We start from the raw sequence: 15,972 nt of genomic DNA, 5'->3' as shown, positions 1-15,972 counted from the left end.
GGAATTGAGTATGTCAGATTACTTACTGATTATCAACCAAATTAAAAAGTTCAGGATCTGCATTCTTCAGCATATGAAACACAAGACAGGGGTAAACAATAGCACAGAAATTTTTATCAAAAAAAAACTCAAGTACAGTTTTTTAGTAAAGACTGAATGGAGGAAACAAGACTGGTCCATCTGCCTAGTAAAAAGGTTAGGCTTTCTTCTATTGATTAATGTATTTTATTAATTAAAATAATCAGCAATAAAATTAGTTTTTTAAGTTATAAATGAACTGAAAGGAATCAGATTAAATAGGTCGACATTAAATTCAAACTTTAAAAAAGTGTTTTATTTTCCTGAATCTTTTGGCTTCATGAAACCTCAAGTGTCTCTACATAGATGGGATGATAGGCAGAAGAAATGATATGGTTGCACAGCAAGCTCAAAGTATCACTGATTCAGTGTCATTCAGAAGTAAGATAGAGCTTGATGTTTCAATGTGTTGAAATTATGACCTGGCACCAATGAATGAAGATTTTCTATTTGGTGCTGTAAACCTTCAAGGAGGAGATATTCTTGGGTATTGTTAATAATAGTGATCAGGTCCGCAGGGGCTAGGTAAGCTTAATTAATGAATAATACGATCAAACACACCCAGAAAACTCCAAATCCAATTCCAATTTATTTAGGAGTAAGGATGCAAATATGGGACATCAGTGCTTCCAACAATGCAAGGAAAATCTGCACTGGGAAAAAGTCAAAATGCACAAGTGAAGTGCAAATAAAGTGCACTACAAGCAATCATTGGTGGTCAGTTGGTAAAAAGAATACAATGATCACTGATATAAATTAATGCCTCAATACCAAAGCAGAGAAAGGCCCATTTTGTTGGCCTTCCTAAAACCTTTTCAATATCTCTTTAAAGAACTCACTTCAAAGTGCTCCTTCCCACACCAAAGACTGAAACCACAAGACTGGAATCACAAGACAAACTACATTTTTATTAAATTAAATTATACTTACATGTGGCATAAGATGCAGTAATGCATCACCACTAAGTGTCCCCACTGCCAGAGCCACTAGGAATGTCAGAAGATACTTGAAGCACACTTGATTGATGATAGGTACAAGGACAATACCCAGAACTGATAACAAGCTTATAATGGTGATTGACAGCAATCCCCAAATCCAAACTGTGTAAGAAACAACTGATTCAGAAGAATATATTTGGTTACCACAGAAACATAAAAATAAGATTTAGATAATAGTTAACAATGGTATGCTTAAGAATCTTTAATGAAATTAGAATTGTAATGCAATTTTGCAGTTTCATTCACTTCACAAACTTATTACACATTACTCAATTTTGTACTGCTAATCAATTTCCAAACCTCCATTCATGTCAAGTCAAATAATAGCTTTGATAATACCAAGATTTCCTCTTTGTTATACCTGGAGGTACTAAATCCAAATAATATTGGAAATGATATTCACAATTTTATTTTAATATACCCAAAATGTAGCATGACAATATATGAAAATACCATGAATTCGATGTATTTCCACTTCTACTACTGACCACAAATCATTAAGAGATTTCAATGCCATGGACACAAAGAAAAGCCACCCCATGTGAATGTCAAGACTGCACTTAGGAGAGGCAAGGCAAGTAGTGGGGTCAGGTACTCTTTGCACTTGTTAAAAGTAGAAATGTTTGTGTGTAAAACAAGCTGTTCAAAGAATCATCAAAACTATTAAAGAGATCTATCAAAGATATTAAATCTTGGAAAGAGATCTAGACAATGATTGCCTTCTATTTCAATCTGTCTGTTTACCTTGCCCTGGAGCTTTCTATTAGTGATTCAGATTTCACAATGATTCATTACCATATTGGGATAACTTCCATGTTGCAATCTGACTGGAAGCAATTTTGGACTATTTGCAGGTTGGGGGGTATGACAATTCCAATACATTATTCTTATGGAAGTGAAGAAATTTAAATGCTGTAAATATACTTCATGAATGAGATCAATTTACTCAATTATGAAGTCTGAAATACTCATTTTATTCAACAGAACTGCATTTTTCTGAAAAGCGCACACGACCTGATGTGTGCTCGTGGTAAATATTAGGTGAATTAACATGGCAATTAAAAATGCAAAGAGTGGTTATGAGAGACATGGAGTGACATGGAAATATAAAGGGACAGAGTCTCAGTAATGGGGCATAGGTTATTGTAGAGTGTGTGTGAAGTAGTTGTTGCAATGGTGGGTGGAGGGAATTAGGTGTCATAGGTTGGAATGGATGGGACATAATAATATTTTGTGCTTTATATTTATCTTTAAACTTCAAATGGTGCCAGAACCAGACAGGCATTCCCCCACCCTGCACTGGGAATACCCTTCAGGTTTTCCCAGGCTGTCCACCCGATCTAGGAACGAAAACTGGACCTTAAGCTCGACACAATCCAGAGCAAATAAGACTGTGCCTATCCATCAACTTAAACATCATTCCCTCCCCTACCAATTGCTTTAATCACTTACAAATTACATGAGTACTGACAACAAGATACACAGCAACAAAACACCAAGTCTCCATGAACAGCATCCAGCCAAACCCCCAATCTCTACCACCTACAAGAATAAAGGCAGCAGAAGCATGAAAACAAAACTAGCTGTACAAGTCAAAACCCAACCTGATTTGGGACTATCCTTCTTTGCTGCTGAGTCAAATTTTTAGAACTACATCCCTGACACTGTAGATGCAGCTGCATTATATAGATTTCAGTGGTTCAAGGTAGTCTTGAAGACTCCTCTCTTCTCAGGGACAATCACAACTTGCAATAAATGACCTCAAATCCCAAGAACAAATAATTTTAAAAATCACAAAATTCTGGAGTGAGGCGAATTATGGCAAAAGAGAGTAAACTGAACTTCTGACAGCTTAAAGCAAATGTTATAGTCCTGAATGAATTTCCTGATATAATGCATATAAATATATATGAGTAAGAAAATACAGACAATGAAAATGCCTGGAAGTTTAAATTTGTGGCCACTTGCTAAGAATGAAAATGAATTACAGCTTTACTTTCAATCAATTGATATGCCTCACCTGGTAACACAGAATCTTGGTTGTCTACAGGCTCCATACTTAATTCATCATGATACTGGATACAAACTCTACTATCAATTTGGAATAGCAAAGCAGGGCATAGGTAGGTAAACTCCACTGTAGAAATCCCAGAATTTGTGCTAAGACCGTAGCTCTGCAGCAGTTGAGAGACATTCAAGCACTAGAAGAAATACATGTGTTTAAATATATTTTAAAGACTCACCAATTAGCTCTTCAGATTACAGTTAAATATCACAAGGTAACTACACAATTGTTTCTATTTCATAAGTAATTTTTGATCAATTATGTTACACTGAAAATACCATTAAAACCCTATTAATGTATATGTAAACAAGGGAATGTACACTTATATGAGTGAAAGTTACATTAATGTTTTCAATTTTCTCCAGAAAATTAGAAAAGGAAATTATGAAAAAAAATTGGTAAAAATTGTGTTTGCAGTAATTGTGATTCAATCAAAATGAAACTAAATCATCTTCTTTCAGATGCTGATTGATTTGTTGTGCATTTCCAGTATTTTACTTGTAGATTCCTAGAAACTTCATTTTCACTTACAAACCTCCAAAAAGTGAAATGCATTGGCCTGGAATCTCTAAATTAGGGCTGTTCAGAAGAGCTCCAAAAATGGCAGATAGGACTACTCCCACATCCACCAAGTATTGCCAAAATGGGATAAGAGTGTGGTACCCCTCCTTCTAGCTGTAATGTGGTGGAGATTCCAACCTTACACCATGTTCACCTAGAATATTTTGTAAAAAGTCAGATTTTTTCTGTAACAGTACTTGATTGACACACTTGGGGGTGCCCCAGTCCGAAATGGTGGACCAAAGAGTTACCAGGTCCTAGATTCTTTCAGTGACAGGCTTTGAAATACAAAAGAAAACTTGTTATTTTAGTTCAGTAGTTAGAAATTGTATTGCAAGTCAGATATGTTTTTACTGAAGTGATTGATTAAAAGCCTCTGCCCTGCAAAGCTAATTTGATCTGCATACATCATATTGCTGTTTATAGGGTTTGCTGCATACAAATTAGCTGCAGGTTTTTTGTACATTACGACAAGCTACACTAGAATGAATAACTGAAAAAACTCAAAATTAATACTGTAAATATTATGCTATTAGTTAATTGCAGTTAATTTTTGTCAGTTTTAAAATTGAACTTCCTCTCTTTTCTAGAATTTGTAACATTTCTGGGCACTTTGTGTCCACCTCCAAAGTTATTTTAGATTTGAGGCATTGCAACCTAATTTAACATTCATAATAGTGCATTTTCAACAATGAATTTTACATCGGAAACCTGAAAATATTGGGAATATTTTTCTTCCAAGTGTTCAATCAGTTCTAATTTATTTCATTATCCTTTAAAATTGCCTCAATCTCTAGTGAAAATAATATAAAATTAACTGATCTAAGCTAATTTAATAATTATTTATAGCTCCAAATGTCAAGCAGATTGAAGGGATAAGACAATAATTATAAGAAAAGGTTGCATGCAGGTCAATGTTAAAGCGAAATATGTTGTTTTTCTCTGCAGTTGCAGATGCCAGTAGGTGGGCATATGCCCGAGTGAGCGGGCTGAGACCCTTCTGGCAGCTTCCATTCTTAATTTGGCAGCGTGAGCTTTCCCTATTTTTCAATTCTGAAGAGGGACCTGGAGCCAGCAAAATAAACAGTAGTTGATAAAAAGATTTGAGAGATTCTATGTGATCGCCATGAGAGAAGACTGTGAAGGAGGAAGAAACACAAAGTAACTATAAGGGCCTAAAGCTTGTTTTCAAAATATCAACTGAATGTCATATTATTACAGAAAAAAGTTACAAGTTAACTTTAAGCAATTAGTTAAGAAAAGGAAGTTTATGTTAACAATTCTGTTTTTGTCAATGTGAGGAACCATTCTGAATTAACTTAATGTAATAGATAAAACATAATATGTTTAAATATTACTAATTTAGTTCAGTCACTCTCACCTGATCGTGTACAAGCTCAGATTCCAGGTGATCTTCATGACTCATTTTTGAGGAGCTCAAATCTTTCCTTGTTCTATGTTGAGAAGTTGTTTTGTCCTCAGGAGCACGAAGATGCTCATCCTTATCATGTTCAGGCTTGGACATAATATTGAAGGGTTCTTCAGGAGATGCAGTTAATGTAATTTCTGGATGTTTTGCTAAACCTTTATGCTTTTTGCGTTTTTTGGATCTTTTTTTGGGTTGCTGTTGTAATGTGTTAATGCCTGAAAGGTCAGGAAGTTGTTCTCCCTCTTTATGAATCTGTAAGCCTGCAGAATGAGGTGCACCTCGATGGTGGTTGCGGTGATGATGCCGAGGTTGATGGTAAGCAATGGGGGTGGTCAAAATGGTATGTGCATTTTGATTATCAGAGTTTTTACAATGCCCTACTTTCACTTTAGTAATTGGTATTGTTTGGTCATGTGTTGTGTGATTGGAGTGTGAATGGGAGTGTCCATGCTTATGTTTGAGTAGGTCTAAAAAGTCCAGATGCGAAACATGGTCATGCTCATCATGCTCATGTTCTACCTCTACAACCTTAACTTCTCCAAGACCTAAATTTGATAAGAGTTTCTCTAAACCATGAAAGGTCAACTTCCCATTCTCACCATAACGACTGAACAATTTTTGAATGTAATATATTTGCTTATTTTCTGCATGATGTAGAGAGCTCTTGCTGGGATTATTTTGAAGGTATGACTCCTCAGAAATCTGGTAATCATTGTGCTTATGTATATGGTTTTCTTCAGGACTATGGTTATGATCATGATTATGTTCATGGTCATGTTCATCATGGCAGTGGTTGCAATGGTGAAACAAGAAGGTGAGTAAGCAAATTAAACAAAATTTTGTATGCAGATGTACCTTCATGGTGGATATACTACACCTGAAAGAAAAGAAAACAATTTCAGAAGAACGTATTAAATCATTTTGGTTTCCACCTTGTAACAATACAGTATTATGTTACCATTATGAATTTTAAAGCTGTTCAAAACAAGAAAAATAAAGTTCTCAATCACGTTTCAACATAATTTTTAAAAATTTGTCAAACTTTCATGTCTGCTTTGTCAAATGGAATATTTAATAAATACTGACAGGCATGACAAGATTGTTCTGAAAAGACACTATGGGGTTAAATGTTAATTTTAATCATGTAATCACGATGGTATAGAAGGAGCCATTTTACCACGGTATATACCTTCTATACCATTTTACGATGGTACAGGAGTCCATGCCAGCTGTCTGTGGAACAAGTCCAGTCTGCTCCATTTTCCACTGCCCTCTGTATGTCTGGCCTTCAAGTTTATTTGCTTTTTAAATCATTGATTGTCTGTTGTTATGACTCAGTGGTAGCAAATTCCAGGTAGTTACCACTGGATGGATTCAAAAAATATTTCCTTACAACTCTTTGTATCTCTAGTCCAAGATCTTACATCTATGTCAACTAGTCCCATGTAACGTCAGCTAATGGGAATAGTTTTGTTTGATCTACCTGCCATAATCTTGTACACCTCCTCTCATCCTGTTTTTTTTAAGAAAAGCTACCCAACTTCGCCAACTTAATTCTCCTTCACTTCAGAATCATTTTGGTAAATCTTCTTTGTATCTTCAGAGGAGTCTCAGAGTCTTCCTAAGTATGGTGACAAAAACTGGATGCATTGCCCTATATAGAGCTTGGTAGCTTCTCTTGTCTTTTTAATTAATTCATGCAATGCAGAATTGCTGGTCAGGCCAGCATTTATTTCTCTTTAATTGCGCTTGAATAAGTGGCATGTAAGGACATTTCAAAGGGCTGTTAAGAATCAATCATACTACCATGGGAATCGAATCTGAAGTGAGCTAGGCCAAGTAAGAATGGAAGATGTCCTTCCCTGAAATACATAAGTGAACCAGATTTTCTAGTGAATAATAGTTTTTACAATAATCGATGATGGTTACATGATCACCATTTGGCCAGCTTTTAATTTTCAACTTTTCATTGCAGGATTCTAACTAAAAACCCATAATATTAGCCTGGCTTTCTGGATTACTAGTCCAGTGACATTATCACTCTACTGCTGCCTACCCAATTCTGTATACCACTATTTCTGATGAACAGATTAAATACTCTTCAATATGTCTTGCCACCTTCAGAGATCTATGCACAAGAACCCCAAGGTGATTGTGTACCTATACATTCTTTAGAACTGCACCATCAAGTCAACACCGTCTCCCCCCATTGTTTCTGCCAAAATGCAACATCTCATTTCTCAGCATTAAATTCCACCTGCCACTTGCCTGCCCATTCTGCGAGCTTTTCTTTGTTCTGTTGCAGCTGATTGGTATCACCTTCGATCTTTGACACATTTTGAAATTTTACTTTTATGTTCTAATGTCTAAGTCACTTTCAATAAATAGTCATCTCAGCACTGACCTTGCAGGACAACACAGTCTACAAAACTCCAGTTTGAAAAGCAGCCATTTGCCACAATTGTTATCTTTACCAAACATAATTTTTTCATCCAAACTGACACTCACCTTCCCATTCCACAAGTCTCAGCTTTTTTAACCAAACTTTTATGTGATTCATTGTCAAACATTTTCTTAGAATCTCTATAAGCAATAATCATTACATTCCTTTTCTCTATCAAAAATGTCAGAAAGAGAGAAGTGTTTTTTAAACTGTGAAGGTTTGTAACAAAACACTGAATTAGTATTCTCCTCAAAATATTGAAGACCAAATTTACCTTCCAAAAAAAAGCATTTAACCACAACCAGTTGGAGAAGGTTGAATAAGAAAATAAAGTTTAAATAGGCCTATTGTTTTCTTTATCATCAAAAACATTAGAAGCACCAAGAGATTTGTGTACTGCATCTTGACAGTGGACCCGTACGTACACAATATAATTCTAGGTCCTGCTTCTTTGGATCAGTCTACTTTGGTCACATTTAAAAATAAATGAAACTTCTTACCAAGGCAAATCAGTCCACACTGATATCAGGTACAGCAATGTATAATTTCAAAAACAAAGTAGTACAGTGCAAGAAACTAGTAATTTTATGTGAATGAAACAAAATTTTATTCAAATATTATTGACTGTATGTAATGTGAAGCTTGTTGTTGGAATGCTTCATCATACATGTTACCGAAGAAAACTAGAGCAAGCTGAGCAGAACCCCAAAAAACTGATAACTCAAGAATTACATGGATGTGAAAAGATATTTAAATACAATTTACACCTTAAGCAGGAAGTGTACAGAACATTTCTTCACATGTATCGAAGGAAAAACAATAGACATATAGCTTTTATCTTACTAATTCCATTAACTGCATTGGTATCAGTTCTCCAAGAATTGGGGGAGGGTGTACAAGAAGGTGTATTGTAATGCAACAGTATTAACTCTATCTTTGAGTCCAAAGCTGCTTTATTGTCAGACCTCAATACTTGATGATCACAAAAGTTGTGCCATAGTGGATCCAAACAAGATGGATATCAATCATTCAGTCCTACCAATGCCCCTACAGTGGGTGGTAAAAGTGAGAATGTTTCCTCATCAGCAAGAGCCTTATGTTAATTGCTGTATAATGGCCTTCCCACAGTAAAAAGAATCTTGCCATCAGTATCATGCTTATTCTATGGAAAAACACAAATACCACAGTTTCCCGCGCCATAATTCCCCTTTACTTTCCCTAACCAACATTCTTCCAGTTCTCAGACTGTTTCCTGCGAGTTTCCTCCACTGCTCCATCATTGGTCATTGTATCTCCAAGCCTTCAAAATTATTTTCCAAAGTTATAAACCTCTCTTTGTTAGAACACATCTCTCACAAAGCTTTTGGATATCTGTCCTTATACTTTATGATTTGGAGGGGTCGGTGTTGGACTGGAGTATACAAAGCTAAAAATCACACAATACCAGGTTATAGTCCAACAGGTTTATTTAGAAGCACTAGCTTTTGGAGCGCTGTTCCTTCATCAGGTGGTTATGGAGAACAAGATCATAAGACACTGAATTTATAGCAAACATTTACAGTGTGATGCAACTTCAGTTGATGAACCACCCTGATGAAGGAGCAGCGCTCCTGAAGCTAGTGTTTCCAAGTAAACCTGTTGGACGAAAACCTGGTGTTATGAGATTTTTAACCTTACATTTTATTTTATCTTGAAGCCTCAGTGAAGACTCTTGTGATAGCTTTAATGCAGACATTGTTGTGAATACAAGAGAGTCTGCAAATGGGAGTGCAAGGAAAATAAGTTGAGGGCAAAACATGTTCCATTAAATTTGAGGAAAATCTATACATATTTTCTCCCAAGAAAAGGCAACTACACTTCGATTCAATACAAACATTTGCGGCTTCATAATTAAGATTGTTCTTAAAACAAAGAAAAGTGTTTCGAACTTGTCAATTATCAATTAGCTAACAGCTCAAAAGTTGCATTCCACATATTATTAACATAACTACCATTTACCATAACTGACAAGTTTCCTGGCTTTGTGCTAAACAGGAAGGCAAGACAGAAGAACTATGAACCCTTTACATTCTAGTTGAGGCTGCAGAGTGAGTGAGCACTAAGAGCAAACAGAGAGCCCTGAGATGCTCTATGTTCCAATCCATGTGTAAAATGATCTGACATTGAACACGGTCCATCAACCATTTAGAGTGATCAGGGTTAGGGAGTTAATACTTCCACAGGCTAGGGCGTTGATCACAGTCGGTCTTCTAGGTCCCGTGTGACCAGTTTGAACAGTCACAGTAAGTCAATTGAAGATCAGCATAGAGTTCAGTCTGGGACGTCTCTTGAAGTTGTTCATGGGGGATATGTCCTCTGCGAATCAAGGGGCCTTATCAGGTAAGGAAATCAATTGTGGGAATTATATGCTGAGGTGATAATAATTGTGAATGGGTGTCAACTTAACATATAAGTGGAAGAAATGACACTGCATCAGAGGACATGCGCAACAGCCAGGAGGTGGTGGTGGAGGGATGGCACCACTGGTCACTGACATCAAGTAGCAATGATGGTATAGTGGGAGGGGCGAAACAATCAAATCCTGTTTAAAATGGGTTGAGATTGAGGACAGGTAACCGGAGTAATTTAGTTCTTAAACAGCACTATATTTATGAAGGAGTACTTGTCTTTGCAAAGTGCTCTGAAAGCATGTATTTTTAGTTCCCCTCCCATTAAACCACTTAGCAGGAGGGAACATTTGTCTGGCAGCAATTGACCAGGTGCAGGTTGGGTTTTAAAAACTGTGCTAGAGCCAGGAAGTCCTGGGTGTGCCAAGTGCTTCCACATATGGCGCACCAGAATGTGATAGATAACTAATAAAAGAGAGAATCTCTTCACAAAACTCAACAAGGTTCAAAACTCAGCTCTGGGTTATCTTCCAAACCTACTATTACGACCATTTAAAAGGACAAGGGCATTAGATACATGGGAACACCACCATCTACTAGTTGCTCTCCAAGCCACTCATCATCCTGTATTGAAAATATATCGTCATTCCCTCATGTCAGAGTCAAATTCCTGGAACTTTCTCCCAAACAGCTTAAGGATACCAAATGGACAGCAGTGGCTAAAGCAGACAGTTCATCACCTTTGAGTAAAAATATGGATGGGCAATGAATGCCAGTTCATACAACTAAACCCACGTTCCCTAAATAAATTTTTAAAAACCCATAATAATACATTTAGACTTATGGACTGCAGGATGAATTTTTGTTACCACACAAAATAAGAATACTGTTGACTGCTTTTATAATGTGCTAATGTGGAATTTTTAGAACAATGTCAATACGAATGAACTTGAAGGAGATAGGTGTGAAAAACAGGTAACCAGTGACCAATCAGCCCAATTTTTGAATTATAGTCCCTTGCTTCACAATGTTCAGTAGGATCCTTCATGTCACCCCTCTGGAGTCCACTGAGGGATACTCAACATTCAGGCTTCAGCTCAAGAACAGTCGCCTGATGTTGTGGTGTTGGCATGGTCCTCAAAGGCAACAAACATCCGAGCATTTGCTGCCATTGAGAAAGGTAAATAGAGGCCAACATATCAAGATGAACTACTTTCTCTTGACAAAGGAAAAAAGTCAAAGCAAGTCAGGTGGTAGTAGACAGATTAGAGTCCAAAGTAGCCGTCAGTGTGAACAAATACCATTTCAGCTACAGAAATTTGCAATGTTTTATGCTCAGAAACTAACATAATTAAGAGAGTGCTAAGAAGTGTGACTGTTAAGAGTGTGAAAAAAATGAATCGCTAAGCTGATTACAAATTCAGACATGGGTTTTAGTAGTGCTATATCTGGGTCCAGTCATACACAGAGAGAGAGAGAGAGAGAGAGAAAAAAAATTCAAATCTGGGTAATAAAGAACAGACCTACAACTGTTTGCCCTCCAATAAAGGAAGTGTCCTATTACATTAATGGAACCTGTAAGTTAAACACATGAAATGTTGAAATAGATAAGGGCCCTTAAAATAATTAGCTTCAGGCAACAACAGATGCCAAAGTTGGCACGCATATGTTTTCCAAATGAAAGATTTTTTAAAAAAAATCAAAACTTCTTATATGGGAGTGACACTGAATCTTTAACGGTTCATTTGTTGGGCTGCCTCTGAACATCATGTGTCAGCTGTAAATCATGTTATAACCAGGTCAATCATCGCCAGTATTTTTCAATCTAATAACCTGTGGTGCATACCACAGCATAAATTCAGTAATTAGTGATTATCATCCATTGCAATAGAAGCCTGAGTTGTGAGAACAGAACTTTAATGGGCATTGAGAATGTATCAAAAATGTGCCAGCATACTCTGGTTAAACTTCTCATTGCATAACTCACTTATCCCTAACTTACTTGAACCTCGACATAATAACAATGGTGCAAGCTGCCAAAACACCATATTATGTTACAAAATATGGCAATTCAAGTCCCACAAGCATCTGGGCCATTACTATAAAGTAATGTAAGGAATCAAGTTTGCAAGGGTCCTGTGTGAAATCCCTGATTCAAGTTATTCATTTTTAAAAAAAAATTGCAATTGCACTGAACTTCAATAGCAGTCACACTGTTATTTTTCTTACTGTGACAATTCCACACATCAGTGACGCAAAAATGATAACCTCAAGGTCAGGACTAATCTGGGTCAAAGAGCATAGTTATGCAAAATCCCCTAACTGAAACCATTTCACAAACCCTAGGCTTGACACACAAGATAAAACTTGAATGTGTTGACAATGAAACCAGACAGTGCAGAAGTTTACTTCAATTCACCATAAACAACATGTTTTATATATCCATCATCCTCAGAATATGTTCACGTTCTCTCAGAATTATCCTGTCAACTATGGCTCAGCGACAGCACTCTTATCTGAGTCATAAGGGCTTGAATTCAAAAGACACCCACAATAATCAAGGTTAATATTGTACTGAGGGATAGAAGGCTTCACTCGGAGCTCACACAGCAGAGGACAGGAATACAAAGTACCTGCCAGCAGGTGTAGCCCAAAGTCAAACAGCTGGCAAGGCAATTTGAAACTAAAATTATGGCACCGGATTGGCAGAGAGGTCTGAGAAACTGGCAGCACAAATCTAATCAGCCAGGTACAAAATTAATGTTAGTCCCTGGGCTCACAAATCCTTCAGAGTTTAGTGTCCTCTTGCAACCTGCCACTACTAGAACTCAGAGCCCAGTTCATCTCCATGCACTTGAGTGACCAATCCAACTTGTCACTTCTATCTTATTGCTTACTGGTGCCATCTACTCAAAGTGAGTTGGTAATTGGAAGCTAATCTGTCAAAAGCAGCAAGTTAGAAGAAAAAAAGTGGGAAAATGAGATAGGGAAGAATGAAAATCGGCCCAGTCTTAACTCCCTTTTTCCATATCACAAGGTTCAAAATACTGGGGAGCGGCAGGTCAATTCATAGAATCATAGAATCCCTACAGTGTGGAAACAGGTCATTCATCTCATTGAGTACACGCCGATCCTCTGAAGAGTATCCCACTCAGACCTACACCCCTACACTTTCCCTGTAATCCTGCATTGATCATGGCTGGTCCACCTAGCCTGAACATCACTGGAGAAAGTGAAGTCTGCAGATGCTAGAGATCAGAGTCGAGAGTGTGTTGCTGAAAACGCATGGCAGGTCAGGCAGCATCCGAGGAGGAGAATCGACATTTCAGGCTGGTGCCTTTCCTCAACAGCCCCGATGAAATGTCAATTCTCCTGCTCCTCGGATGCTGCCTGACCTGCTGTGCTTTGCCAGCAACACACTTTCAACTCTGAATGTCATTGGACACTATGCAGCAATTCAGCATGACCAATCCAACTAACCTGCACATCTTTGGACTTTGGAAGGAAACTGAGCCACCCGTAGGAAACCCACGCAGACGTGAGGAGAATGTGCAAACTCCACACAGACAGTTGCCAGAGGGTGAAATCCAAACTGGATCCTTGGCGCCGTAAGCTAGAAATTTGACCCAGAAATCCCTAAATCCCTTTGGAAAATTCAGTCATAGAGTGACCAACTGGTAAAACATTGTTCCCATAAATCGACTAGACTAAACATAAGCTGAAAGGAGCTGCTCCAATCACAGGTAGATGAATTGGAAAAGAACAATGAGTACATACAAGTGGGATGGCTTGATCACAGGGCAAGGAGTTGTGCTGGCAGGAACCAATTTAACTCAATTTAAGCCAAACTACCAATATTCTACAATAAAAGATATAGTTTCAAATCTTGATCATGAACTGCTGTCACTCAATTAGAGGGAAACACTGAATTGAATCTTTGAAGCTTACTTAATATGAAAAATATTAGACTTTCAACCTGTGTGGAGTTTGCACATTCTCTTTACGTCTGTGTGGGTTTCCTACGGGTGGCCCAGTTTCCTTCCACAGTCCTAAGATATGCAGGTTAGTTGGATTGGCCATGCTGAGTTGCTGCTTAAATTTCCTAATGCAGTGCAGACCTCCAAGACCTTTCTTACTTCTCGCATTTGCTTTCACCTCCTCTCCGAACCTTCTACATTCAGCCTGGTTCTCAACTGTATTTTCTATCTTACTTTGGTCATAAGCATATATTTTCTAATTTATCTTAATCTTTTGTCTCTTTTGTCATCCAATGAGGTTGAATTTGTTTGACTTAGTAGGATGTACAGGAAAAGAAAATTGGAAATAGCTGCAAAAATATAGTAGCAGTTACAAAGAAGGATTTATATTCAATACAAAGTGGAGCTGGAAAGGCACAGCAGGTCAGGCAGCATCAGTGGAGCAGGAAAGTCAATGTTTCGGGTAGGGACCCTTCATCTGGACTGTGATAGTAGTAGAGTGAAAGGTAGAGAGGGGCAAGAGTTCCTCGTGTGGATCAAAAAAACGTCTGCAGCAACAACAACTTTCCAGTCTGACAAGAAAGCAAGCACTGCTAGATCTGGATTTCAGAGAATCAAGCAGGTCAAAGAGATCAAGTATGAACAGAACAGTTAGGGGCAGTGATCATTATGATAACTGGACAATTAGAAAATAATTGTGAAATTGGGCAGTTATTATGGATTTATGAAAGTAAAATCATTCTTGACAAACATGTTGGAGTCTTTCTTTTGAGGATGCTGCTTGTAGGGTTAATAAAAGAGAACCAGTGAATGTAGTGTATTTGGATTTTCAGAAGGCTTTTAACAGGATCAAATAAACATTAGAGAACACTGAATTGAGGATAATACACGACCATAGATTGTCTGCCCATCAATTCTCAGAAAACAGAGGAACAGATCATTCTCAGGCATACAGGCTTTTACGAGTGGGGATCAGTGCTTAGACCACAGTTTGTTTACAATCTATATAAATAATTTAATTCGGGAACGAAACGTAATGTTTCCAAATTTGTTTATGACACAAAACTAGGCGGAACTGAGCGTTGAAGAGGATGCAAGGAGGCTTCAAGAGGATTGACAATCTAAGTAAAATGAGCAAGAGTAAGACAGATGGAATGTAGTGTAAATGAATATGAAGTTATCCACAGTAGCAGAGAAAACAAATACAGAATATTTCTTAAATGATGAGATGTTGGAAAGTGATGATGGCCAAAACGGACTTGGATATCTGTATTCGTGTAACTAAAAGCTAGCAGGCTCTTGCAGTGAGCATTAGGAAGGCAAATTAGGATTAGGGTTTTTAGCCCTGTGCATATGATTTGCTGCAATTGGGTAGTGCTATGAGGACACACTGGAGTATTCTCGCCAGTTTTGGTTTCCTTATCTGAGGAACAATGAACTTGCTATAAGTGGAGTACAACAGGGGATCACCAGACTAATTCTGAGATGGCAGGATTATCTGATGGCAAAACTAGATACGTATTCAAATTTAGAAGAAAGAAAGATTATCTCACTGAAATTTACAAAATCTTAGAGGGCTTAACAGTGTAGATGTGAAGAGGATGGTAGAAACAAGGACCAGGCCTGGAACAACAGCAGGCCATTTACAAATGAAAGAAGGAAGAATTTCATAAGCCCAAAGTCAATGAACTTTGGGATTTGCTATGCCAGAGTACTGTGGAAGCTCGATAATTGAATATATTCAAAACAGAAACTGATAAATTTCCAGATGCTAACATCAAAGCTTCACAGTAGAACAGACTTGATGGATTGATTTCTACTTCTAGCTCCTCTGTTCTATAGTGAATGCACCTTCATCCACCCAATTTCCACCCTGTTCAGTCCCTATCTCCAGCTTTACGTCTGTCTTCAAATCTATCTGACCAAAACTTATCTATTGCAATATCACCTTACGTAAGTTTCAAACTTTTTCATAATAATCCTGCAAAGTACCTTGTGGTGTGTTATGACATTAAACGGCAATTGTATAAATAC

At 37.5% G+C, this 15,972-nt stretch overlaps 1 protein-coding gene across 2 annotated transcripts in view; it reads right to left on the bottom strand.

Annotated features, from left to right (window-relative positions):
* slc39a10 (solute carrier family 39 member 10) overlaps nucleotides 1-15,972 on the bottom strand; it is a 59,091-nt gene that overhangs the window by 25,693 nt on the left and 17,426 nt on the right. Inside the window, exons 2-4 of one of the 2 annotated variants that reach the window (XM_060828010.1) lie at nucleotides 5,084-6,008; nucleotides 3,097-3,277; nucleotides 1,009-1,193 (exon numbers count right to left, since the gene is read on the bottom strand). In XM_060828010.1, the coding sequence (XP_060683993.1) occupies nucleotides 1,009-1,193; nucleotides 3,097-3,277; nucleotides 5,084-5,992 (1,275 nt within the window). In that variant the 5' untranslated portion in view covers nucleotides 5,993-6,008. The remainder of the gene's footprint in view (nucleotides 1-1,008; nucleotides 1,194-3,096; nucleotides 3,278-5,083; nucleotides 6,009-15,972) is intronic. The other variant, XM_060828011.1, reaches the window with a different exon arrangement.

Source organism: Hemiscyllium ocellatum, chromosome 7 (assembly GCF_020745735.1).
Source record: "Hemiscyllium ocellatum isolate sHemOce1 chromosome 7, sHemOce1.pat.X.cur, whole genome shotgun sequence".
Taxonomy (NCBI): Eukaryota; Metazoa; Chordata; class Chondrichthyes; order Orectolobiformes; family Hemiscylliidae; genus Hemiscyllium; species Hemiscyllium ocellatum.
This window is presented reverse-complemented; position numbering and strand designations above follow the sequence as displayed.